The 26,162-nt window shown below is 39.5% G+C and overlaps 1 protein-coding gene across 2 annotated transcripts in view; it reads right to left on the minus strand.

Annotated features, from left to right (window-relative positions):
- Positions 1–1,115: 1,115 nt before the first annotated feature.
- tmem198a (transmembrane protein 198a) overlaps positions 1,116–26,162 on the minus strand; it is a 29,261-nt gene continuing 4,214 nt past the window's right edge. Inside the window, exons 1-7 of one of the 2 annotated variants that reach the window (XM_018671917.2) lie at positions 19,514–19,747; positions 13,509–13,774; positions 9,025–9,263; positions 8,455–8,667; positions 7,365–7,488; positions 3,998–4,296; positions 1,116–3,360 (exon numbers count right to left, since the gene is read on the minus strand). In XM_018671917.2, coding sequence (XP_018527433.1) covers positions 3,208–3,360; positions 3,998–4,296; positions 7,365–7,488; positions 8,455–8,667; positions 9,025–9,263; positions 13,509–13,647 — 1,167 coding nt within the window. In that variant the 5' untranslated portion in view covers positions 13,648–13,774; positions 19,514–19,747 and the 3' untranslated portion in view covers positions 1,116–3,207. Of the gene's footprint in view, positions 3,361–3,997; positions 4,297–7,364; positions 7,489–8,454; positions 8,668–9,024; positions 9,264–13,508; positions 13,775–19,513; positions 19,748–26,162 lie in introns of those variants that run through there. The other variant, XM_018671916.2, reaches the window with a different exon arrangement.

Genomic DNA, 26,162 nt, shown 5'->3' on the forward strand with positions numbered 1-26,162 from the left:
TGTTTATCATATTTTAGGTCCATATAAATTCATGCTCAATAATAATAATATTAATAATAATAATACTACTACTAATAATAATATAATAATGAGCAGGTGATTTGTACAAATGTAAACAGAGTGGCAGGGAAATTAATTGCTGTCTCGCAGTTACTGAATTACTGATGACTGCTGATAATCAGAGTCAAGGCTCAGTTTGCTGATTTTCAACAACACCTGTTGAAACACAAGTATGAGAATGACACAAGTGCATCCACCACCCAGCCAAATGAAACCAGCTGGACCCACAGTAGTAACACAATATAAAACAAGTCTGCTCCTTAGAAGATAATCAGCTGGATAAATCACATAAGCGATCATGGCATAAACATGAAAATGGAACCAAGCATTTGTACATTTAAAAACTATTTACAGTTCAATATCTACAATAAAAGCGTTTCCCCGACATATATTCAGCAGTGATAAGCAATCACAAAAAATAACAGAAATATTAAAAGCAAATTAAAAGACGAAGAATAAAGGAATTATTCATTTTATCCCCAAATCAGGAAGTGCCAGTGTTTCAAATTAACATTTTGTTTCTAAGCAAGGACAGTAATTATGTCACAACTGCACTACAGTAAAACCACAAAAGAGGACCAAAACAGGACTGAAATGTAAGCAAAACCCGAAATAACACTTGAACAGCCACTACTGCAAAACATTATTGGAATAACACTGATAGAGCAGAACAGAAGGCGACTTAGCATAATACATGTCAATAGGAGGGAGAGGATTCAAATGCCTTTTCAAAGCCCTTTACCTGGACAATGTAAGAGAATAGAAGAGGGTGCATCTGCTGGATTTAAGCAGTTAGACCTAATCACTAGGACTGAACAGTTCAGTCCTTTGAAAGATTCAGTAATGTTTAACAATAAATGTTTTCTGATTACTGAGAAATGCACTGTGGTCACTGAAAACAATCAGATTATGATACTTGCTTCTGCACACTTAACACTGAAGCACATCACACTGCAGAGCAACATCCTTTCACTTCATTCAGTCAATGCTGAAAGTGTTTTGTGCACCTAGCAGACTAAACTGGAGTTTTTTTTTTTTTTTTTTTTTTTTGGGGGGGGGGGGGGGGGGTTATATGACAACAGTGACACACTGAAACACGAACACATTGAAAACTGCTACACAGCGATTCTCATGCAGTAATGATTTAAGGTGAAAATTATTAGTCCTTCAGTCCCAGGTCCACCATACAAAGAACTGCAAAACCTGCCTGCTGAATCCAAGCACCACTTCAGTGTTCAGTGGTACTTAAGTATCTAAGTATATTGGGATTGTTTTGTTTATCTAAATCTCAGACATAAAATTTACAAAAACAAAATGCATAATCCAAAAAGTCATGATTTGTTTCAAATTGGAATTAAAAATGTTCTATGTTGAGGAATTCACTTTTACATTTTGGGGTATTTTATTGGTGTATTTTACAGTAACATTTAATCTCAGTTGTTTAATATGGGGGAAAACCGTTTCTTAATTCCAAAGAGGTTCAAATAAAACAACAACAACTACAACAACAAAAAACGGTTCTGCTGTATTGAAAATACCTCCTCTACAAGTCTAACTCCCTCACCTCTCTGGATGTTCAGTACAACAATAGCAATGTTAGCACATTTGAATTTAAAAGCGAATCACACGCAAATGCATGTACACACAACCATACGCACGCGGAACTTTAAGTTAGGAAAAAAAGGTCCAGTAGCAAACATTAGAGGGCACCATTTGCAAATGCTTTCATCTTTTTTTCTGCGTCTCATCATTTATAGGAGATTATGTTCATTTTAAACCCCTTCCTTTGCATCATTTATCTCTTCATCCAGACCTAAAAGATTCATATTTTAACTGGACCAGTATCGGTGAAAAGGAGAGAGAAAACAATAGAGCATGTTCTACATACATTACAGTGAACACCCCCAACCCCTCCCACCCCCCTCCCTGGCCAATATTTGGTACAAGCCATCATATGCCACAGGGCTCACGTGTCCACTCTCAAACACAAACACACAATGTTTAACATTTTTGCTATCATGTACTGTGACCTTTCAGGTCAACAGTCAAATTTCTGGATGAGCATCAGACAGCAGTTATTTGTCTTTAAATAGCTGGCAAATTCTGTAAAGGTAGATTGTTTTAAGGATAAGAGGTGGAAGGGGGACATGAGAGCACTTAGAAGCATGTCAATAAACAGAATTACAAACAGTAGCTTTAAATTCAGCGGAGAGAGGAGAGGAAAGGTATGAATGTGTCTCCTGCTCAGGTCCATAGCTAAAACACTTGGCAGTGAGAAACAGTTGGAAAGTGATGAGCTGTAGCATATTCTCCTTGGAAAACACATGGAGTGTTAATGGGAGAAATGACATAAAAACTGTTGTCAGTGTGAACCGCACAAAGCAATGCGCACCTATAACCGGCCCCATTTCTGTATTTTGAAGCAGCCGATGCATTGTGCTGCCTCGTCTGGATTCACAGGATGTCAGTAAAGACCAGTGTTGCTTTCATCACACCTTTCTTTACACAATGACATTTCAACAGAGAAAATATTGAAGAAGAGCTGCCTTTCTGTTGTGATTTTTATGTTGTTTTAATGTCAGTTTCCTCTGAGTGTTCTTATTGGAATCCTTAAAGTAAACTGTTTCTTGTTCGTGACTCTCTTAAGTGATGCAGCCTCTTGTGGAGAAATGAGTGTTTTGATTTTTTTCCCCTCTGCAATCCCACTGGATATCACTTCCTATTGCTTGAAGCAACCACAAAAGTCTTTAAATCAAATATTCAGCAGAGACAGTTAAATAAGTTCCCCACAGGACAGGTCCAGTTTTTTTCCAATGTCCCCCAAATAAGCAGGGTAGCCGAAGAACCAGATACAGTATGTGATTAATCATCAGCGACAGCAATCAGTTCTTGCTCCTTCTTGCTCCTTTTGTCTTGACATTCAAAAAGGACAAAGCAGGATCAATCTGGCTTAATAAATACAACCTTTAACAACCATCGGGACATACCAAGTTTCTGTTGCGATAGGCAGGTTATTAGGTTGGCACGATGAGGTCAGGTTTTCTATCCCTAACTGTGACAAAGAGTTTTGAAGTAGCCTTATGTGATTGTGCAGTTGTGTGTGTGTGTGTGTGTGTGTGTGTGTGTGTGTGTGTGCGCATTTGTGCCTCAAATGCGAACTGGGGGTCCGCTGGGGGCTGTGAGTGGCACTTGAGAGCCGCAGTCATAGTCAAGTTCGGCCATCCGGGAGCGGCTCATCATTCGACTGTGGGAGTACGCCCGTCTGTCTGTCTGTCTGTCCCTGAAACTCCTGATGTAGCTCTGCGGACAGACACATGATACAGGGTTGGTGCAGGAATCATTAGTGTACATGTAATGACAGTAAACTGCACAAACAACATTTTATCATTTTATACACTTGTTTGCTTCCTTGCCAATAGTTAGATAAGAAAAGAGTCAGCCTGGTCTTATCCAGAGGTTACCAAAACCACCTACCAAGTGATTCTTTCTTGGTTGGAAGAGAGGACTTTCTGCAGGCTCACTGAGACAAGACTTCAGGAAGTCACTGCTCCCAGCCAAAAAAATAGTCCCACACACAAGCCCTAGTAAAACTCTGGTAGGCAGATTTTGTTGTCTTTGACCAGAGCCAGGCTAGCCGTTTCCAGTCTTAATGCTTAAGGTAAGTTAACTTGCTGCTGACCACAGCTTCATTTTGAACTAGAGTGCTATCAATCTACTCATCTAACTCTTGGCAAAGAATACAAGTAAGCATATTTTCCAAAATGTCAAACTATTTCAGTTAAAGGAAACATGAAATATAAAATCTGAATAAAGAAGTTGATTAAAAATGAAATCTTTTTTAAAATGACATTATATGAACTTGAAATCTTTTTTGAAAGTCTGAGATTGTGACCTAAATAGCCACAATCTCAAAAATAAGGAGGCTACTGCATCTTACTGGTGATAGCACGTCTCCATCAAAGCGTCTTTTAGGGTTAGACTTGCGGTGGTAGCCCGGTTCAGTCTGAGGGGGAGGAACTTTAGGATGCTGAGAGCTCTGGCCTTGGTGGTGCGGGTGGGACACTGCTGGGTGGTGATACTGCTGGTGGTGGTGATGGGTGTGGGCCTTCTGCTTGTGGCTGGTCTTCTGGTTCTGTCGTTTCTTCTTCTTCTTGTTTTCTCTCTCCTTTTTTAGCCTCTCTTCCCGCTGGCGGATGCGCATGAGCTGGACTTTCCGTTGCTGTCTACTCAAAACCACTGGAGATGGAGACAGCACGATTGTGATGGTGTATGGAAAGAAGGCCAGAAAGAGAATAATAGATAATCACAAGAGAGTGAGAGGAAAGATGCTTTCAAAGTCACTGAAACTGTCAAGAAAAACAAGAGAGGTGTCCAGTCAGAAGAGATTCCTTTCGAGTATGTTTAATTAGCTTTTAAATGATGATGATGAACTATCCCTAGGGGGTTTATTGTAAAAAAAACACTGATGTCCATTTCCTCATTTCCTTCACTCTATTCAGTCACTTGGCAGACGGATAATTTTCCTCTCTGCATGTCCTCATACTGAGCTGCTCAGTCTCCTGACATATTGTGAGTGGGAGAATGTGTTGGTGTTATTTTCACACCCCAGCAAAGGATGTCCAAAATCCATCCTGTCTCATTGTCCATTGATTACCCATGATTATATGGGTTTATGCACATTTGTAGGCAATTTGATTCATTGGTTTAATATACAGTACAGTGCATAGTGACCCCGCTGAACCTCACGAAGACAAGATGTAGCGTATGCGTCACAGTCACAGTTTGAGTGTTCATGTGTGTGGTGGGTGTGGAAGTGTTATGAGGTCTATTGTTGTTTCTTTGTGCGGGCGGACAGCTAACGAGGCACCATCTGCCAGGGAAACTGCTTAATGATCCCCCCCTTTTCTTTTCCTCAGCTCACCCCACCTCAGGCCCCTCTGGCCACATGCTACTATGTGTGTGTGTGTGTGTGTGTGTGTGTGTGTGCGCTCACGCACGCTCTTGTTCGTCTGTCTTTGTGAGGACCAATTTTGAGCTGAGGACATTTTGGCAAGGCTGAGAGTTTAGATTAAACTTGGGCTGGGATTATGGTTTGGGGTTACAGAATGCATTACATCAGTGAGGGCCTTCACAAGTATAGAAGTACAAATATGTATGTGTGTGTTTTATCATTGTCCACTCAGGCATACTAAAAGAAACAAAAAAGAAAGAGTGAGACAAGCAAAACATGTGCAAGCTAATTCATTCATGCCAATGTCCTGCATGCTATTCAATCCACTGATAGATGATTTCCCTCACTGCTCTACTTGGGTGCTCTGCTTACCCATAGTGCCCCAGTTTATCACCCTCACCCTGCCCTTCCCCCAGTACACCTGCTCCCTCCTTTCTTTGTCAATACACCATTTGTATCCATAAAAGGATGCTTTCAGCAAACAAACAAACTGAGCTCACTTGCAAGTATGTTTTTTTAAATGACGCACTATGTTGGTTAATTTAAAGGGGTGATGCAAATAATGACTTGCTTCTTATCACAGAGCAGCAGGAATTGCAATAACATTTGTAGTTCTTTTGCCAGAGCACCGCCTCCCTCATTTTCTCTTGCATTCATCTTCCCAATCACAAACCACAGGCCGTATCTACGGCAACAAGCATGCAATGCACACAGTACATACAGAAGTGCAACAAAGATGTTTTGTTCTCATTTTTATTATTTTTTGTTACTGGAGTATTATTATTGACTTTTCTCTTTACCCTTTGTCAGACCACACTGCTACCACCATTCCACTACATTGCTGTAAAAATTGCGATACCATTATTTTTTGATGCAGTGTTTACTCAGTGTGAGGTTAGAGGTGTAGTGAAGAATAATGCTGTACAAATTCTGAGGATGGCTGGAGTATGATCAGTACACTCTGATCTAGTTTTTAAAATCATGAAGATAAGGCATGAAGGGTCCAACAAAGCCGTGTACCTTGAATTTTAGGGAATCCACTCCTTTTCCCAGTTTTTAGTCTAACCACACTTTCTTCATGTCTATCTCTTTCTGGTGCTCTTTCCCCTACCCACTCAGAATTGCACATTTTTCAAAATAGCACTGAAACGCTTCCTCTGTATTTTTGCCCATACCCTCTGACTGGAAGCGATGGCGGCCTGCTGTTTAATCCCATTATTTGAGGCCATGTGTGACTTCTTCTAAGATGCTGTATAAATCTGCACGTCACACACATGCATGTGTGTTTGTGTGTACAGATGAATGAGATGTGTGTGTTTCAGTTTTCCTGTGGTTAGTGTATGAGTGAGTGAGAGAGAGACTATGTCCCAGTATATTATGGTCTATGTCCCTATTGTGTGTGTGTGTGTGTGTGTGTGTGTGATCTTCCCATCTGTGTTGTGGCTGCTTTCAGAACAGACGCTACTACCGTCAATAACACTCTGTTGACAACAATAATGTTGTTGTATTTAGCCTTTCCCTCACACATACTCATACACGCAAACACTGTTTCATGAATGATGATGTTCTGTTAAAGTGGCACAATTGTTACATGAAACTGGGTTAAATGCACAAATTGAGGCTCCAAAACAGACCTTATAAGTGATCCCTCCATGCCCACTTTAGTTATTTTTTGCTATGATCAACACCTTGTCAAGAAGTCTGCATCGGAGTTCCTCTTGCCTGAAGTTTGTGGCTATGTCCTATAGTACCGTAACGCTAGAGGGGACACAGTGAGATGAGGACCACTTCTTTTGAAGCAATTTCTGAGCATATCCTTCATGGATTCAGAAGTTCAAGGCTGGTGCAGAAGCTGTAGCTTTATTCAGCAATGAACTAAGAGACTGAAATTTCTGAACTTACTAAATAATGTTTACTCTTTATTCATAAAATGTGTATCTGAACATTTTCATAAATTCATTAGCTTTAATGAGGTTTGTTTATCAAAATTCACCACCAAGTAAGAGATAAAAGTCTGCTGCTCGACTTGTGTGGATATGATCTGTGTCTCTCTGTTCTTTTCTTTAGCTTTTCACAAAATCCAAGGCGGCTGGATTTTTAATGGAATCTTTTTAATTTCCCATTCCCACTGTCCAGCAATTGACTCCCTTTCTACTTCCTCTCTACTTTACCAGACCCCCACATCCCCACACCTGCTTCTCTCATACCCTCACCAGCTCCACAGACCCCTTTAGGGGGTCACAAGCCAAAAAGGTTGGGAAGGTGTTCCAATCACAATGATATCTGTGTCCTAAATTAGCTTCTGAACCTGGTAAAAGGAGTCTTGTTGTATATGTCTGGCAGCATCACTCACCCTCTGTGTGAGAAAATCCCTCTGCAGTGACTTTCCACTGGATCAGCACTCCGAGGAAGGCCAGAACAGGCCACACCCCCAAGATGACCCAAGTAAACCAACACACTGGCTTCTTTGGCGCCACCTGCAAAGATTACAGTTGCAATTTTAGTTGAATAATTTAATCCTGATCTAACAAAAACTACACACTTAATCAAGTCTAAATGACAACAGTTGTGTAAGTTCACATTTTTTAATCTTGTATTGCATGAGTAACATCATTCTGGTTGTTCTGAATTCTGGTTGTTATTTTATTCTATCACTGTACTGTCTGCTTTTCTTTGATCTTTTATGTGATACATAAAAGATGCCTTATGCTCCGTTTCAAACTATATGTCTGAAGCAGCACTTGTTAATGGTGCTGAATTTCTATTACCCACCCTTTAGAACTCTGGTATCAACATATTTAATCCCTATTATTAACACTTGGTGTGTCTGTATTACTATCTATCTATTTTGAGTTTCTTTCTTTTAAGTTCTCATGCAAATTCAGCACAGTGCATAATGAAATACCCCAAAAATAATAAGAATGAATCTAACTGTTTTCTTGTAAAATAAAATATCTGAAAATACACGGAATAGAAGGTCAACATATAGCCCACCCTTAAGTCTGCCTGTCTTTCCCTCATCTACTCACATTTCAAATGCACAGAGCTCCCTGTTTTCAGGTAAACTATTGACTCACTCCTTCCCCTTAATTCCAACCCGCAGGCACACCCATAGCTCCTGGCAAAGTATTGTAGACAGCCCACCAAGGTGAAGTGTCTAAAATCGCAATCAGTTTGTCCAGTGCAGGTCTGTCTCTCATTCTTGCACACACAAACACACAACAACATTGCTGACCAAAGCAAACAGCTCAATAGCCAACTCAAGGGATGCAGTAATGATGTTTGATGTACACACATGCAAGATTAAACACATGACTGCCTTCAGACATACAGAACACAAAACATGCCTCGAGGTTACTTCAAACAAAACTAATAGCATCCCTCCATCTTTCTCTGTCTGTAACAGTTTGATCAGCAACAGACAAACACACAGGCAAGCCTACCCTAAGTCTCTCGTAGATGTAGTGGACCAAGGCAAACAGCTCTATAAAGTAATCCACAGTGACAGTGATGATGGCAGAGCCAAAGGTTGCGGTGGAGAAGGTGACAAAGCAGCACTGCCACTGAAGCGTGAGGACTGCAAATAATGTCCCTGAACCCAGGAGGATACCCAGAGGAACCCATACGGTTTTGGGGTGGTAGAACTCCTCCATGACCTTGAGAGACAGAGAGAGAGGAGGGTTAATTTTACTTTGGCAGTTGATATTTTTTATATTGCCTTTTCTTGGTTTAATCAGGACAATTAAGGCTTGGTCACATTGCAAGAAAGTGTGTGAAATCAGCTTTATTTTAATTAATATTAACAGCAACAAAGTGAACTGACACCCAGTATTTGCCTCCACTTTAGCTGTGGTGAACATTTACATGCAATTTTGCTTACAGCTCTCTTCTGTGCAAAAGTGGTTAAGAAGTAAAATCTTTTACATACATTACATTGTTTTTGAGCACATTTGGCATTTGGATGGCAAATGGCCATCAGTCTAAAAAATGCATGATCCAAATGTGTGTCTTACCACTAGAGAAGCCACTCCAACCAGCAGGCCGAGCAGCAGGCCCACCATAAACAGTCCCACACTGCGAACCAGCATGGTCACCAGGCCACACAGGGTCCCAATGCCCAGGCCGATGCCAACCGAGGCCTCTACACTCAGCTGAGTGTCCATCACCCTCTCTTTGTAGCACAGCATGAAGATGACCACGGAGCCAAACATTAGGCCTGTGAGGAACAACACGGCCTTGAAGCATCGATAGCCTGGATGAGAGATGGGAAACAGACTACTGTGAGGCTATGACAAGCATACATGATGTACCTGTGTGTATGTGTAAAAAAAAAAAAAAAAAATCAAATCAAAACAAATATACACAAGGAGTAGTCCATACACATACACTAAATTCTAGCCTTGAGTAACTTCCATGAGGAATGCACATACAGTACATACACTCCAAATCATAGTGCACACAAACACAAATACACAACACTCACACATCCAACACATTTCATTTTGAATAATACATCAAGATCAATACTGATCAAGCCTTATATTATCATCTGCCAAACAACATACGAGATCAAGACCACCTCACAACAGTAATTACAAAGCCAAATACACTACTGAGAATATCTTGTGACACACCATTTTGATCTATATAACAGTTTTCTCAATTTGAGCCTGATGATTAAATGTAGATTTGGTTGCTTTGCAACATGTTCCTAAATTAAAATGGCGTTATTATATTTAAGAGATAAAATATTACAGGAAGGATGCATAATGAACAAAAAGACAATGTAGAGCCTCCTTCCTATGGTGGGTAAAGGAGCAGTATATGCACAGACAGAGAGGCTTTTCCTCAGTAGGGGATGATGTGAGCAGATAAACTCATTCTGCAAACCTTTATGAAACAGCTTTAAAATATGATAATCATCATATTACAAAAGGTCATCCACATTCACTAGTCAACAGGCCTGCTGCTTAATAGAACAGCAGCACTTGTATGGTTCCTCTTTTGCTTTCTCACCAATTTAATAATGTCTGCATCTCTCTTTATTTTTTTTTCCCTCTGTATCTCCTTGTTTCATTCTCTGACTGGACTGTGTCTCGGGGGCGGGGGGGACCAACATCAGATTGTTATCTTTGTGTAATCAGGCATTGCACAGCTGAGCCGAACAATACTCTTCCTCTCATCCAACCCACCGTCTGTGCTCCTCCCTCATGACCATGCCTCATTCATTTGATACACTTCCTCTGGCTTTTTTTACTCTCCTCTACTCAATCTTGTGTGTTTTCCTGGATATGTTTCAGCCACCACGCCTTTTAAAAAAGTGTGGTGTATTCTTCACAGCTGTTGCTCTTCTTCTGCAGCAGAACGCCTGAATGAATACAAGTCTGACGGGGAGTAACTAAAGAATTTTCAAACCATCTACAGCAACTTGAACATTCATTTGGTCAGCAGCCGCCATAAATTCCCAATTTTGGCCTTCCACATCAAATAGCCTCCATCAATCAGTTTTGAAATATCACAGCTCTCCATGACTGTTCCTAAGCTTCTGGTCTTTTTCCATTGTCCACTTTTCCTTCCCCTGCTTTGCCCCTCCTCAGTCCTTTCACTCAACCATTGTTCCACTGCTCCACTACTATACTTATCCCTCCTACTCTCTCTTTTGTTCCTCATTGCTTCCCTTACTTTTCCCCCAGCCATCAAACCCTCTATCCCATCTGTTCACTGTGGCTTGCACTGTGACCCCCCTCTTTCTCTCTCTCCCTTCTTCTCTTTGCTTTTGCTTCATCCATCTTGTTTCTGTAACATCAGTCATCGTTCCTGTTGCAACTTTGTATTTCTGGATAAAATAAGTGACAATTATCCTTGTATTTCCAAGATCTCGGAGCTAAACCACATTCTTCAGTGGAATGAGGCATCTATTAGCAGGCAGAATATCTTTTTTCCTCATATCATACAAATGTGACTGTGGTTTCTGAGAAATGTCAAAAAATGCACTGTTTCATTTTCTGAGCAGTGAATTTTATTTGATTTGTTTGGTTTTAGTGAAAGATCTCATACAGAGTGAAAGGTTCATCTCTCTCTCTCTATGTCAGACAAAGACACAGGCAGACATCAGGTGGTGAAGGACTGAGGAGCGAAAGTATTTTAAGTAAAATGATGCCATTCTGTAATTGTTTTGTTTTTTGTTTTTTTGGCATCTTGAGACTTTCAGAACTGTTACAGAAAACATTAACATGGATACAGCATGGTCTTTTGTCTGACACTACCCTGAGGGCAAACTTGACATTTTCTGCCCTACTAGTTTTAAGGATGGACAAATAGCAATGGTCTCTATATTTTTATTCCACCCAGCAATCTTATTTCAGGGACAGAAGCCTTTACAGTCTTGTTGCATGTTGTTAATGTTTTAGGGCAAACCTCTTTGTAATGCAGGGACTAACACCCATGCTTTACTAGGACCTATACAGTGAAATGCTGTCTGTATTCTTCAGCTCTGTCTCTCTGTATGTACTCATCAAAAAACAGCATAACTGTTGCTGTTTTCCCAGAACTGTGCCTTTTTTTTCTTTGAGTTTTTGTGCTGGACACAAGAATATTCAAAGCACCACACGAAGAACTTTACGGGAGTTGTATGCAATTGTTTTTTTTTTTTTTTAATTAAATGATGAAACTACACAATGTTGATTTTCTTTGACATTCTTACTATGTATAGCAGGATCTTAAAGCACGTAAAGAACCTACATTCTCTATATTATAGTTACGCGCAAGACTATAATGCTTGTGTGTGTGTGCTTTAACTGCACATTTCTACCTGCTTCTGCTAGGTATATGCTGTTTTCTGAACATTTGTAGCATGTCCTGTTGGTCAAGTATTTACTGATGCATACCATGTCACTGTGGGAAAAAGTCTCTTTATACTTCCTACTGTCTGGTAAAGGCAAAAATGACTAGCATTTGCCTGATCATGAGTGCCTGCGTTCCAGCTGCTACTTACTAGATCATCATTAACGCACACAAAGACAGCAATATGAAAATTGTTCTGCCACTAAAACTAGAAAATTGCCGCAAGTAAATAATTATACATGCCTCTAAGTCAACCCAAGACAATACACAGAAATTAATTGCACCTTTGGACATGAATGCACAAGACATTCTGAATTTGATGCCATTATTTGAGCGCTTTTATACAATTTTCCAACTCACTGTTCAAGTGCAGATAATTTTCTATCCATCATTTTTAGCAACACACACAACCCTAATGTAGAAAGCCTGTAACTATTATAGCAGATTACATTCAAATTATTTATTGATCATTCTTTGCTGTAATGACTGTACATCCAAACTTATCAGAATGAGCCCTTAACACTTTGCTCAAGTAAAGGAGTTTGTATCTTAACATAGGAATGGACCCATGCATACAGCATGAGTCCTGGCATTTGATGGCACAGAGGAATTTAAAAAAGTAAAAGTAAAAAGACAACAGAGGGTCCACTGTGAGTTCAGCCTGGTAGTTTTGATTAATAGTGCAACCGCTCCTTTTTTCTTTCAGCCCTGCTGCTGCAACATTTAGTTGAAAGAAATGGACAAAATCAGCAGCAGGAGATAACATGTTTTTTTTAATTATTTAAAAAGACACCAGGGAGTCTCCTCTTCCTTATGATGACAGCAGTTTGGGGTTTACTAATGGACATCTAAGGTTTTAATCTAAGCAAACATATGAATATGAATCTAAGATAACATATGATTTTGAAAGTGCAGACTATGGTTTAGTATCCTTAAGTAATTACTGTATTGTATAGCAACAGCCACAGCTTAATATTTAGGAATGAGAGTTCAATATTGATTCACACAACGAGAAACAAGAGAACTACTCTGTGCTGCTCTGAAATCAATAATATCATACACCATGAGAGGAGAATGTAGCAGAAAAATTTCTACATGCAATGTGCCAATTGTTTCCTGGCACTTGGACATATAACACAGATATCTCAATTACATGTCACTCCTCAATGATTCCATCATATCAGTCATTAATGCTCCTGGCTGATGGCCATATTCTTTTCTTTTGATCAGATAAATAATGCCCAGGATATCCAGGTTTTTGCTTATGTAAAGGAGTAATTTATGTTTGCAAACATACAATAAGCAGCTTCTAGATGAGTGAAAATAAAAACATATATAGATAGATGTGTGTACACAGATAAAATCGGCTACAATATTAAAACCAGTAACTGGTCTTAATGTTGTGGCTGATCTGTGTTTAAAACAGAATCTGGATGAAAAGACATACAGACCTCTTGATGGTAATTTGCTCTTTTTAGCAGGTACAAAAACATGTGACCAATAAACCAAAAGTTATATGAAAACACAGTATAAGCAATTTCAAACTTTTATGAAATTATTCAGTGATCCAATTTAATGCATGAGAAATGTTTAGGTACATTTTTAGTACCAGCTCAGACTTTTTGAGCACAGCTCTGACTACATCACCACTCACCAAAGAAGCAGTAGATGATTCCAAAGAGGCAGCACATGGAGCAGACAACTGAGGGCACGATCTCATATTTCCTCTCAATCTCCTGGTCACACCTCAGCCCCACCTCTGCCAAACCGAATAGTTGGCTGGTAGAAGTCATGATGACAGAAGTGAAGGGGGGAGGGGGAGGCAGCGGTTAGGGGAATAGAGGAGGGCAGGGGCGAGGGATAAAGGGGGTGTGCGGGGATGTCTGGATCAGTGGGCCTCACCCATGGAGATGTGTCTACCTGCAAAACAGGAAGCATAGAAAGAAAGCGATGGGAGAGGGAGTGAGAAAGAATGAGAAAGAAAAAAGAGAAGGGAGAGAGTGATTATTGATTGCTCATTTTAAGTACTCAGCAGTGAGTGCTGACAGAGCAGTAAGCATGCTCTATAATTTTGAAAAAAAGAAACAACTCAGCACAGCACAGCCACTCTCGCTACTCACAACAACTCAGGAGATGAAATGACTGCATTATTAAAAAAAAATGCAATTCAGCCACTATCATTCACTTGGATATAGAGAGAGGAGGTAGCAACAAACTGTTGCCAGCAGTCTGCAAGTGTTTGACCAGCAGGAGAAGATATGCAGCACACACATAATAGTTGCCACAGAAAGATCGACAGAATGTATTTGCATGAATCTGCATGGTGTCAGGAATTTGTGATGCAAGAACTAGACTGTTTGTGAGCCTTGTATGTATGCCACAAATCTAATGTGTGTGTGTGTGTGTTTTTTTTAAAGGATTAAAAAGAAAAAAAAAAGAATAAGTCTCCTTCAAGGGTCAGGGTAAGGGCATCTCGTGACCTGAAGCTTCTCTGATCACTCACTCGAAATAATACATCAGCCAACATTTTGCTGTTGTCAAGCTGAAAGACCACTATGTCATAACTTTATATAGTACAAAGCAGTTCTGCGGTATTGACTGTGTATCATGTTTCACTATTGACTGAAACACACAGGACAAACGTTATGAAACTTTAGAGTTTTATCGATTTCTCATGCAACAATCAGATTAATTGTGATGTTATCAAGCAAGAAACTAAAATATGATAGTTGAGGTCTTACAATACGAGCTACAAGGGTAGCAAGGATGTGAAGATGCCATGAAATTGGGTCTGTCACTGAGACAAAGAAGTTTTCTAAATCACACTTAAACAATCACAATGTAAAGGAGATACTTCTGGAATGTGTGCTATTAAAGGAAGTCAGGAACAAAAACTCTAAGTCATACACTGTTATATTAACTTAGTCAACAGTCACATAAAAACATGATTATATTGCACCAATAAGTCAGTGTGATATAATTAAACTCCAATGACTATATTTAATGGACTTTAATTTGCATATGTTGCCATAGGGCAAATGGAGATTTTGCTATTAACAGTCAGATGTATACGTTTCTACTCATGAGATGCTGTGCAGAGATGTACTGTTACATAATGTACTGCAACCCAGTATCAATAACTTTAACACCTAAAGACACAAGGGGATCAATCAGGAGTGTGATGTCAGCTGCAGACACACTGCTTGGAAACTCCAATCCTTTGCTTTTTCTTAAAGGCATTTAAGAAATAACTCTGTGGACTTCTGAGTGGATTAAAACGTGCCCAGGGCTTTCACTTTGGTCCTTTTTTTGTAGTATTTCTACTATCAGCTAATAAAAAGAGATCAAAGTCAGCTGTGTTTCACATATTTCATGTGAAGACAGCTGAGAGCAAATTCAGTCAGTCCCTGTGTGACACTCTACCTTAACATAACAGCAGGTAACACATAGACTTTATAGGTGTAGTAAGAAGAAACAGCATTAAACTAAATTCTACAAGCACATTTTTAAAGCAATTGCACAAAAATTCCATACACTGTAATGCATGTGATTCAAGGATCATAGACTCATGCTATAAGCCACACACCCACACACAGCTTCACACTCATTCAAGCATCAAATCCCGATGGTTTAATTTCAAGCTGAGGCACAAATTCAAGGTTACTATGCCTATAGACTCACTAAGCAGTGGATATGTTTAAATGGAAGCATAAATGTCAGTATTTTACTCTGAATTATCATTATTTCACGACACAAGTATCATACTACATCTTTTATGTGAACTTCAGTATTGTTCTCTGTCTCCATCACAACATCTCTTGCAAAGATGCTTGCATTAATGCAAAGGTGTAAGTGTGTATGCACATACTCTCTCAAGCTATTCCCAGTTTTCACACAGATCTTTCAGTTTCTACCACTTTCAGGGGACATGTGTGACTGTTTAGATCTTTTCACATTTCTGGATCTATGTGTTGGTCTAGCAAAGCCCAATACTTAGGAAAGAGACTTTGTTTTTTCTGTAACACAAAATTGGAACATGTAATCTTCAAAGAGAGGGTTTACTGATGTAACAATTGTAGCCTGTCATGCATTTCACTGCAGTTCTATAAACAAAAGAGCAGAACTTATCCTGCAACCTCTCCGCTGTTGCATCTCTGGCTTTAAGGGATTGTCACAAACGACTGTACTGCACAGTACATTGATCCAGTAGTGCTACCTACTGCACTCAAAACCTACTGTTCTTTCGCAGTCTCTGTGGGTTAGAGATTGCGTATTAAATTTTTAGTCTTTAATCCTTGGTCTGGTATATACCTTAAGGTCAGTGCACTTGTCATACCAGATTACAGATGACTAACTCAAATACTCTCTCTGTGTGTACCGGTCCACCTATCCTGGGTCCTTGTTATTCCATATTGGCCTACACACACACACACACACACACACACACACACACACACACACACACACACACACACGTATCTAATTGTTTCCAGTGTCTCAATAAATAACTGGTCAAACTTCCCAAGTGTCATTAAGACATCTAAATGTCAACTGCTGTGTTTAGGAAACTGCCCTTGTCACAACAACACCTTTCATTAAATCCCTTCCTGTCTGCCCCTCTGGGCTTCCCTGTCACCACTAATAAGGAATTAAAAGCATTAACATTAACATAGATTAAGACGAACTATAAGCTAGTATTAAACATTTTAATGATATGGAGTAAACGATGCCCCCTGTGGGAGAAGTCCGAAGCACGTGACTAAGAGCTAAATGAAAGCTGATTAGTATTAACACAGCAGTCTTCAATGACAGCCATATTTACATATATAACCTGTACTTTATGGCCATGGCAAGTACAATAATGACAACTACGAAAAATATGTGCTATTGCTATATTGATTTGTGAAGTAGAGGAAGGTACAAAAGAACATTCCTACAACCGAGAACTTTAGCAGAGTAGATACTTATTGACAGGGGAATCTCAGCTGTCTGGCTCACTGAGTGATCCCCTACGCATCTTGCCATCTTGCAGCCCTAAGACTTGCGACTCCATGACAACTGATTTTCATTATAAGCTGGTGCAGATGAGGTAACAGGGTACAACTTCAACTTAATGGCTAAGGTGAGTAAAGATGAGGGTATGCTTGTGGGTAGGCATCTTCAAAAACAGCAAACTACAATATGCAATAAAACTGAGGATTCCTTACAGCAATTTCAAATAAAAAATGTGAGCCAGTCTGTATTCCATCCAGAGTGGGTCAAAAACCTGAAAAGCAATTGGAGGATTTCAAATTTATAATTGCCTGTCTTGGAAAAGCAGACTCCAGTGGTGAAACAGATTGTCAGGACTGCAGCTTAGTTATGCCACAGGCACCCTAACTTAGGAGGAAGATCCAACTGAGAACTCATGACAAGGGACATTTCTGCACTGCCAAAATTAATAGTGACAACTTAAAAATGTGCGCAAATGATTTGGTCTCTGAAGCTAACTTTATGTTCTCTTTTTCTTTCTTCTATCTTTTTGAATTAACTATTCAATAAAGACATTATGAGTCTGACAGAAAATCCATGGGTCAAGAAGTTTGTTCTTTAAAAAAGGTGTGGAAAACTGCCTGTAGAGGACAATATCATAACTGTTACTTCTTTCATTTTGCATTCAATTATCACAGATGGAAACATCAATTGACCCCTTGGCAACGCCAAGTCACATAGATTGCTGAATTAAGTGGTATGTTGCTTAGTTACACAATGCTAACAAGCAGAGGGACACTTTACAGGGACAGTGTTCCGGTGAGTCTTAAAAACAATTCCAATTGAGAGAAAAAAAAAAGGGAAAAGGTGACTTAATGAAGCAAAGAATAGTGACCACTGAAATACACAGAGTTTGACAATTTTCCACGCACTCTATCATCTTCAGTTTACTTTGGGGTTCTTTAAGCTTGTGTGATGATTTTTTTTTTTTCAATTCACATTCTAGAATGACCTGACACTACCTCTGCTATTAACTGATAGAACTACAGAGAGATAACATGTTTAGAAAAGTAGTCCACCAACAAGGTCAGAACAAGGAAGAGGAAAAAAAACAACAAATTATGCAACAATGTCACGTCCTGTCTGTTGCTATAACAACCAGCTGGGGAACAAGGACCCTGCAAATGGGACAGGGGGCTTTTCTCCATGGGAATGTGCATTAGAAGAGCCAATCCATGATGCTTTCTTTGAGACTTCTGGCAGCAGATGGTCCTGACCTCTGACCCTATTCAGCTGGTGCCTCTTTAGAATTCACCAACATATTAGGGCATCCACTGAACCAAATATTGGATCTACAATAAGGGAAGTATATTATAGCACTCAACAGTCCCATCCTTGAAAGATTTCAGCAGTGCCAGTGGCAAGGCTCTAGGGATAGAACTGTTGGTCTGTTTGTAGTCTGTTCCCCACAAGTTTTTCTTTACCACTGTTCGCCTAGTGCTTGCTCATGGTGGGAACGGTTTGGTCTCTCTCTGAAAATATAATATAAAGGCTCTATCCTGCTCTATATGAAAAGTGCCTTGAGATAACTTCTGTTATGATTTGGCGCTATATAAATAAAACTGAATTGAATAGAAAAATCTTGACAACTGTTGGCTGGATTAACATGACACTTTGTACAGACATTCATGGGGCCCAGAAGTGAGTCCCTGACTGATCATCTAGCACCATCATCAGTTCAAAGTGTTGATTTTTTGTTAATTTGGTCAATACTTTGGTTCATAACTATGTATGTGCAAAACCAATGACTTTTACATCAGCTTCAGCAGAATTTGTATTTAGGGATTATTAGCAAATGTTAGCATGCTAACATGATACACTACAATGATCAACATGGTAAACATTATGCTGATTATTCATTCAAGAGCAGCCACAATCATCATGAGCTTATAGATACATACTCAGCCTCCAAAACACATGCTTTAAGACATCACACCATAAATAAACATGACGCAAGAGAGCAGCCCTATGTTATTGTTGATTTCTCTATGATGACAAACCGCAATAATACACCTAAGGGTCACTTCAATAGGAGGGCATTATTCACTTCACTGTGGCACAACGTTACCATATAAAACTGATATATTAATCTAACAGATCGCTTCTGTCAGTAAACATCACAACCTGTGGGCAGAGTTTAGTTGTAGGCAAAACATCTTCCTACACGTTAGCTTACACTAGCGAGCGATTAGCGATGGCTAACAATCGGCTGAACAACCATGCTCTGGCTGAATTTGAGAAGGTTATATTAGGATGAATACCTACCTAGTGTGTTATGCCTGCGTGTGACTACAAGCGACTCAAACTCATTACTCCTTCGACTTCGCCTGGGATAGCTTTTCAAATTATGCATTAATCCCCCGGTCCTCTGAACTTTTGTTTTCAGATCTTCGTGCCTACAAAAGCTTCGTAGCACTTGTTCCGGCGTTGTGTGTTACATTAGGTATAAGGAAGCTAACACGCAGAGCGGTCGACGTCTCTCAGAGCTAGCACAGTGGCTGCAGACAGCGATACTCACAACTCTCCTCTTCGTTTAACAAACATTACATCAAGAACAACGAGGACAAACTGCACAACACTGCCCTGCTGGCTCTGTAAAAAAAACACAGCAAAACTAATGTTACCGACCTGTCAAGCAGAAACTGAGCAACATCTTTGTCTCTTCTCGGGTCTTTAAGCTCCCAGAGGTGTCTTCACTGTTGGAAAGTTGTATTAATATTGACGTGGGTCTTCCCCTGGCTTCACCATACCCTTTCTTTTTAAATTTATCCTCCTTTCTCCATTTCCTCTTAAGCTGTTTGTGCGCCATTAGCATGCTCTGTAGCATTAGCACACACCAGAATTTTCGACTTCCTCGCTCCCCCCTTCATACCCCTCCACCTCTTGTGCACGAGCACAAACACCATGATTGGCTGGAATGGATCGCACCGACCCACCTTATTTCAATTTGAATAACAAATCTGGAAATATTACACATGTTAACGCCTCTGAAAGTGTAAACTAACACACTTAAAAGTATCTGCAAACAGCAGGACAGGGCAAGATAGGATGGTCCCAATTGTTTTGTTACTCAGTAAGACACTATGTAAGCCAGCTGGTCATAGTTAATTTTGTTTAAATATGCAGAATTGTAATTTCATGGAATGTAGTTGATCGGACAATTTAGCTAAACCAGCTAACATATGCTAACGCCAGTTGTCACCTGTTGCCATGGGAATGGTAAATAGGCTCAAATCTTTTTACTGTTACTCAAGATAAAGTCATGATAATAATATTGCCTCCCCTGCACTGAAAACTCTGAAAGATTAAATTTTCAATTCAGTTCCACTTGAGAGCTTCAGTTTGTAAACCCTGCAGTGAAACCAACATCTAAATGGTGTTTCACAAGTTTGATTTTCTTCCCTGCTCACAAATGTGGGAGCACTGACTCACTCCGCAGTAGGTCTGACACAGATCACAGTTCACGTGATGGTTTGCTCAGTTATACCCGTTTGCATGTCAGCCGGACAGGCCAGTAATGTTAGGTTACATGTCAAAACCACTGGCAGTGAAATAACCATTCTGCATGTTGACGTGTTCCCCGTCAGAGTTTTGCTTTTGCTGCTCATCTCTCTTTCAAATGGGTAGAGAGGCTGAGATCACAGATCAAATCTGAACACTGCTGGCAGTGTAATATGGTTTTTATGATTTGCTCTGCTGTACACCAGCTTTTCTCTTCTGGCCTCAAAACTGTATTTGCCATTCACAGTGCAGCATGACCTCACCTTCACCTGTAAGAGTGTGCTGATTTTTTTTTTTTTTTTACCAATCCATGATCTTTAGATCTCTGATGTAAAAAAATCTGATGCCTTTATTGTGATACCCAGTGATGTCAGTGTGTATGAGTACACATATGAAAAGCTTGTCCTCCCCAAACTGGCAAAAATTATATTTTCTAATCTTTTACTAATGTGGGAAAACTGAGGGAGAATAAGATGAACGGTTTGAAAATGTCTGTGCTTGTGTGTGACTTTATATGTGTGTGTGTGTGTGTTTGTATGTGTGTCAACATGAATATTTCAGAGGCCCCACACTGAGTGGCGGCGACAGAGCATCACCAGAACGAGGACACACAGCTCTCCAGGGTGGGGATTGGAGGGATTGGACAGAAAGAGGAAGGGGGGAGACAGAAAGAAAAGCTCAGAGTAGAGAAAGTGAAAGAAAACTGAAGAGTCAGTACACAAAAAATTGATAATTTGAAAGTCTAGTCTTGGACAATGTGACTGTGAACCTCATCGTCTTTTCAAAAATGTGTCTACATGGGACAACAAAGTTAAAATTAATGTCTCCTTGAAGAAATCAAAAGAAAGCATAGATTTTTCTTCAACTTCAGGTCAGCCTCCTGCCTTTTCAATGTTCAAGGAATGTTGTCCTCAGCAAGTCCCAACACAAGAAAGCAAAGCTGTGGTGGCATCTAGGCATTTTGGTTTCATGGGTGAGGGCTCGAAATATTTGTCTCTGAGATGTCTGCCTCAACCCCAACACAATGGCTTTGAAATGAATTCCCAACAACAGCGTGTCTATTTAGAATCACTGGTTTGATAAATCTTGATAATAAACTTGCTGTGAACAGTATTCAATGGAGCCACTTTCTAATGAGGAAACAGTCCCAATAAAACCCTGGATAGTGTGTTCTGCTGTCCTCATCGCTTAGAGCAATGAGAACAGCTTATTTCTGCGAAGAGATGATGCCATTACATTTTTTAATAAAAGTCTGCAGTGGAGAGAGCAACACAAACTATCATTCACAGATATTGTATTGGGGTGGTAGGAGAAATCAGAAATCTTTGATATCTTAAAACTTATATATAATTTGTGAGGAGTTTAATGGACAATTATTTCCTCTAACTCTGGTATGAAGTGGTGGTATTGATTTTTAAATGTACCTGGGTGCACTTCAGTGATCAGATTATACAGGCTATCACACTGAGGCTGTAACTAATGTCCCTGTTTTATTCTTAAATCAGACTATTTGTGTGAGGATACAGTATCATACAACTTATAGGAATGGAGTTCAATGGGTTATAGTTCAATAGGCTAAAGCAGGATGGAGATTTAGTCTGGTTTGTCAGAGGTGAAATGTTTTAGAGGTAAACCTTGCTAATGCCACTAAAGCTGTTACTGAGGTACCAAGCTTTTTCCCCCAGTGAGATTAACAAGATACTACAGAGAAGATCACAAGGTAGTAGAGAGAGTAGAGCTTGACCAATACATTTTGGCAGGCAAATATATCAGCTGATATTAGCTCACTGCAGATATATTGGTTATGCTATATATGTTAACTGATAAATACAACAACTGTATATAGTAGACTGCCATTTGCTTTAGACATTTAAGGTCCCAAGAGATTGGATTTTCAGTTTGTCCAGTAGTTTGGTTTATTACCAAATATCTGCACGTATAATGACGTTCCTATCATCTTCTGTGGTACTCAGTGGTAGCTAACAAACTAAGCTAAATGATTAACATGGCAAACATTGTATATCCTAATCAACAACAGGCTCATTTCTTTGTGCCAGACTCATATCCCAATTAGATTCAGACTCTTTATTCTGAACAGAGAGACAGCACTCTTCTTCTCCACTTCACTCTTCTCTTCTGTTTACAGTTTGGAGAAAAAGAGAGAGCGAGAGCATTCATGTGCATGTGACAGTGAGGAACTGTGTTGCTGATGTCATGGTTACTAACAGGATGACTGTGTTTCTGTCAAACCCATCTGTCACCAGGGAGACTACTACTGTGTGTGAGAGACGGGGAAAGAGACTTAGAGAGTTAGAATCTACTTAGTATTCGGCACAAATCTAACAAAGACATATAGCAGAGCACTCCAATCTACCATCTGCTCCAATGCAGAATAAAGAAACAGTGTGATTAATTCATAATGCAATTGCTGCTATTCCACAGACGACGAAATGTAATGTTAACTTATTTCAATTCTACCATTATATGTATCTTTATTTTGATAATGAGCTTGGCAGAGTCAGCAGAGACAACAGTATATAGCTCTATAAGTGCAGTACAGTACATGTGCATTTGATACCTTTGTTTTACACGGAAGGATGTCCCTTCATGTTATCATACTCTAAGTATGACAGAGATCACGTAAAGCATTTGTATCATGTAACGCTATTTCCTACAGTTGTTACCAACATGTGTGCCGTTGACAATGCTTACACAAAACTTTAAAATGCTTTGTTAATGTATACAACAATTTTAAAACTGGGAAAAAAATAAAGATAATAATTCAAGTGGTTAATAATGGAGAAATTCCAAACTCTCAGTGTTTCCATCTCCTCAAATGTTAGTTTTTGCCTGAGTGAGTGTTTCTTTGATTTATTGTGTTATTATATTTGGTTGTTTGGAATTGTTTGTTGGACAAATAGCAATGTCTAGTGCTCAGGGTTTGAGGATGTGTGTTTTTTTTTCACATTTTACAGACTAAATGATGAATTCATTCAGTGACAAATTCATTGACAATGAAGACAAACATTTGTTGCAGGAGTCATAGCAAGCCATACCATGCAGTTACACTGGACTAGCTCCATGGTCACACAGTTGGCATAGTAACAAGAAAGATAGCCTTATTTTAATGGAAATACCTCCACTGTTGCATCTTTGATTAACTGGACAGCTTAGTTGAGGGTGCTGTACCAACCAACAGCAAATACAAGTAATGCAAATCAACAGCGTAACTGAGTAGTTAATTGCCATTTGCACAGGTATTAGATGCTGACACAGCTTTAAATCACCCATCACATTGTCCTCATTTTGATTTTACTTTACAAGCTCAGTTAGTCTTGATACTGCCTGTTTCCAAATCAGTGTCCTCTCTGCATATGTCCTACTGAATTTTATTCATGTTTTGAACAGATTTTGATACATTTTTTTGGCACAAAATACAAATTCTAATGTTCCTTAAGAATTGTAAGAATTGTATTGTAGAATTGTATGTACCGCACAGTCTTAACAAAACACAGTTCCTTTAACTAATACCATTGACAAAATCACACAATTTTCCATATCCTGTGTTATCAAGAGAACATGCAATTCAAAGCAATGTCAGTGCCAACTTGCAACAATGTTATTTAATGCTACAAAGGAAAGCAATAAGAGTAAAGTAGAGTAATATGATCACAATTTAAACATTTTAAAAGTTTTTAGCTCTTCAGTCTTTACTTCATCCTTATTTCCTTATCTGCATATAAGCCCTTAGGGCTCTCTGCCCCTGCCATCAAGCATGCACGCATTGCATTTGCTGTTTTTTTTTTGTATCTGTGAAGTAAAACTCAACTAAAGTAGAGGACACTCACAGTGAAACAGCCTCAGCCTGGGTCATTTGGTTGTGTGGGTCATTGGGTTTAAATGCAGGGGGGTGATTTGTATGGGAGCTGAGAAAGTTTCTCCTCACACCCTCACTCTCTCCCATTGAGCTACAAGTCTATTGAGATGTCTGAGTGACCCACAGACCCCTCACGCACCCTGCCACCCACCCCCACACATACAAACAAAATGCCAAAAGAGCCAGTTTTGCTTTCACCCACTCCCTTTTTGTGCATTTACTGATCCAGCAATCCATCCTTTTTGTCTACTTATGAAGTGCCACAACAAAGTACAGGTGAATAAAACTTGCTCTACCGTGCAGTCATCCCTGATGTACCACTGGCAGAAGAAGTGAAGTCTGTATGTGTGTGCGTATGTTTCGGCATTGATCCCCTTCTAAGCCTTGGTCATTGCTTGTGGCCTGAAGGTGAGGTGACAGGGGAGTAAAGAGGCTTTCATCAGATTACAGCTCATTCTCTGTCTTTCGTCGTCTCTCTTCCCACCATCATTTATCTCACTGATGCTTTCAACCACACTGCTCTTTCTCTCACTTCCTCTCCTGCTGAACACTAGACCTACTTTGAGCCACGGTGTTAAAATTGTCTCCAATCCCACAAGGATCCATTTGTCTCTTTTTCAAATGTCCCCAATGAGTAGATACTGGCTGTTCAGGACTGAATGACTGCACATCAAAACAAACACTCAAAATGCACAAAATTATCTACTCTTTTCACAGCCATTTATGTACACATTCTTTTGTCTTCAGGTAACTGAGATCAGTCTGTTGTTTGTAATAGTTGAAACTAATTTGCCATCTTTTGTAAAAACCATTATACCTCCATTTCTACATAACTACTCACATGCTGCCTGCTGCATGTCTCAGTGAGAAATAAAATAAAAAAGGAAGACCAAACTTTCTCTTTAATGATTCCTGTGAAGGTCTGACTGTCTTGTATGCTTAGACACTTCAGTGCATACCAGCAGCGAAAGCATTAAGATCTTTTTCTTAATTAAATGCAGCAATTCCACAATATACAGATACTCTATTGCAAATAAATAAATGCGGATAAAGTATTAGCCACAAGATGTACTTCAATTGTCCAAGGTAAGTAAGTACTCCAATACTAGGAATGGCCACTGTCAGTATTATTAATTATGCATTGATATGAAGCGGAGGCTCATTATAGGTTTTTAAAATCATGTTCTACCAACCAACTAATAACTACAGTTGCGAAATAAAGATATTGGAACAGAAAGTACAATATTTCCCTATGAAATATAACAGAGTAGAAGTATGAAGTAGCATACAGTATGTGCAATATTAGTACAAGAACTGAACAAATAAACTTGGTTCCTTTCCCCCAGGGGGTGAACACAGTACAGTTTTTGTCTGTGGTGGTGTGAACACAGAGGCTGTGGCACATACTGTATACTAGAGTAACACTTAAACACACACAAACACAGTTCCTCTATATGAAACCTTGACTTCTATCTTTTACTGTATGTATTAGCCGAGCTGCTCACAGCCCTGTCTCTCTGTAGACCCGTCCTGAATTATTGAATTCAGTTGTAGCTCTGCTCTCTGTTTGCTCTATCTGTTTGTTATGTTTGTCGATATTTACCATGTTGGCACACACATTCACATTCATACAGCATTATGCATGAGGAGTGCCCACTGACCTCACTGATTCCTTTACCAGATTTAAGTTAACAAATATTTCCTATTCCACAAAGCAGTATTCCCAAGGCATACACACAACACATATACAATGTACACACATGCCTACATGCACAAATTTTTCATCTATTGCTTGCATCTAAGACATAAATATTTACAGATACAGCAGATGTGTCTGACAAGACATTATGGAGAGACCCCTTCAGCTACAAACCACAGTGACAGCCAAGTGCACACACA

Source organism: Lates calcarifer, linkage group LG1, assembly GCF_001640805.2.
Source record: "Lates calcarifer isolate ASB-BC8 linkage group LG1, TLL_Latcal_v3, whole genome shotgun sequence".
Classification (NCBI taxonomy): domain Eukaryota; kingdom Metazoa; phylum Chordata; class Actinopteri; family Centropomidae; genus Lates; species Lates calcarifer.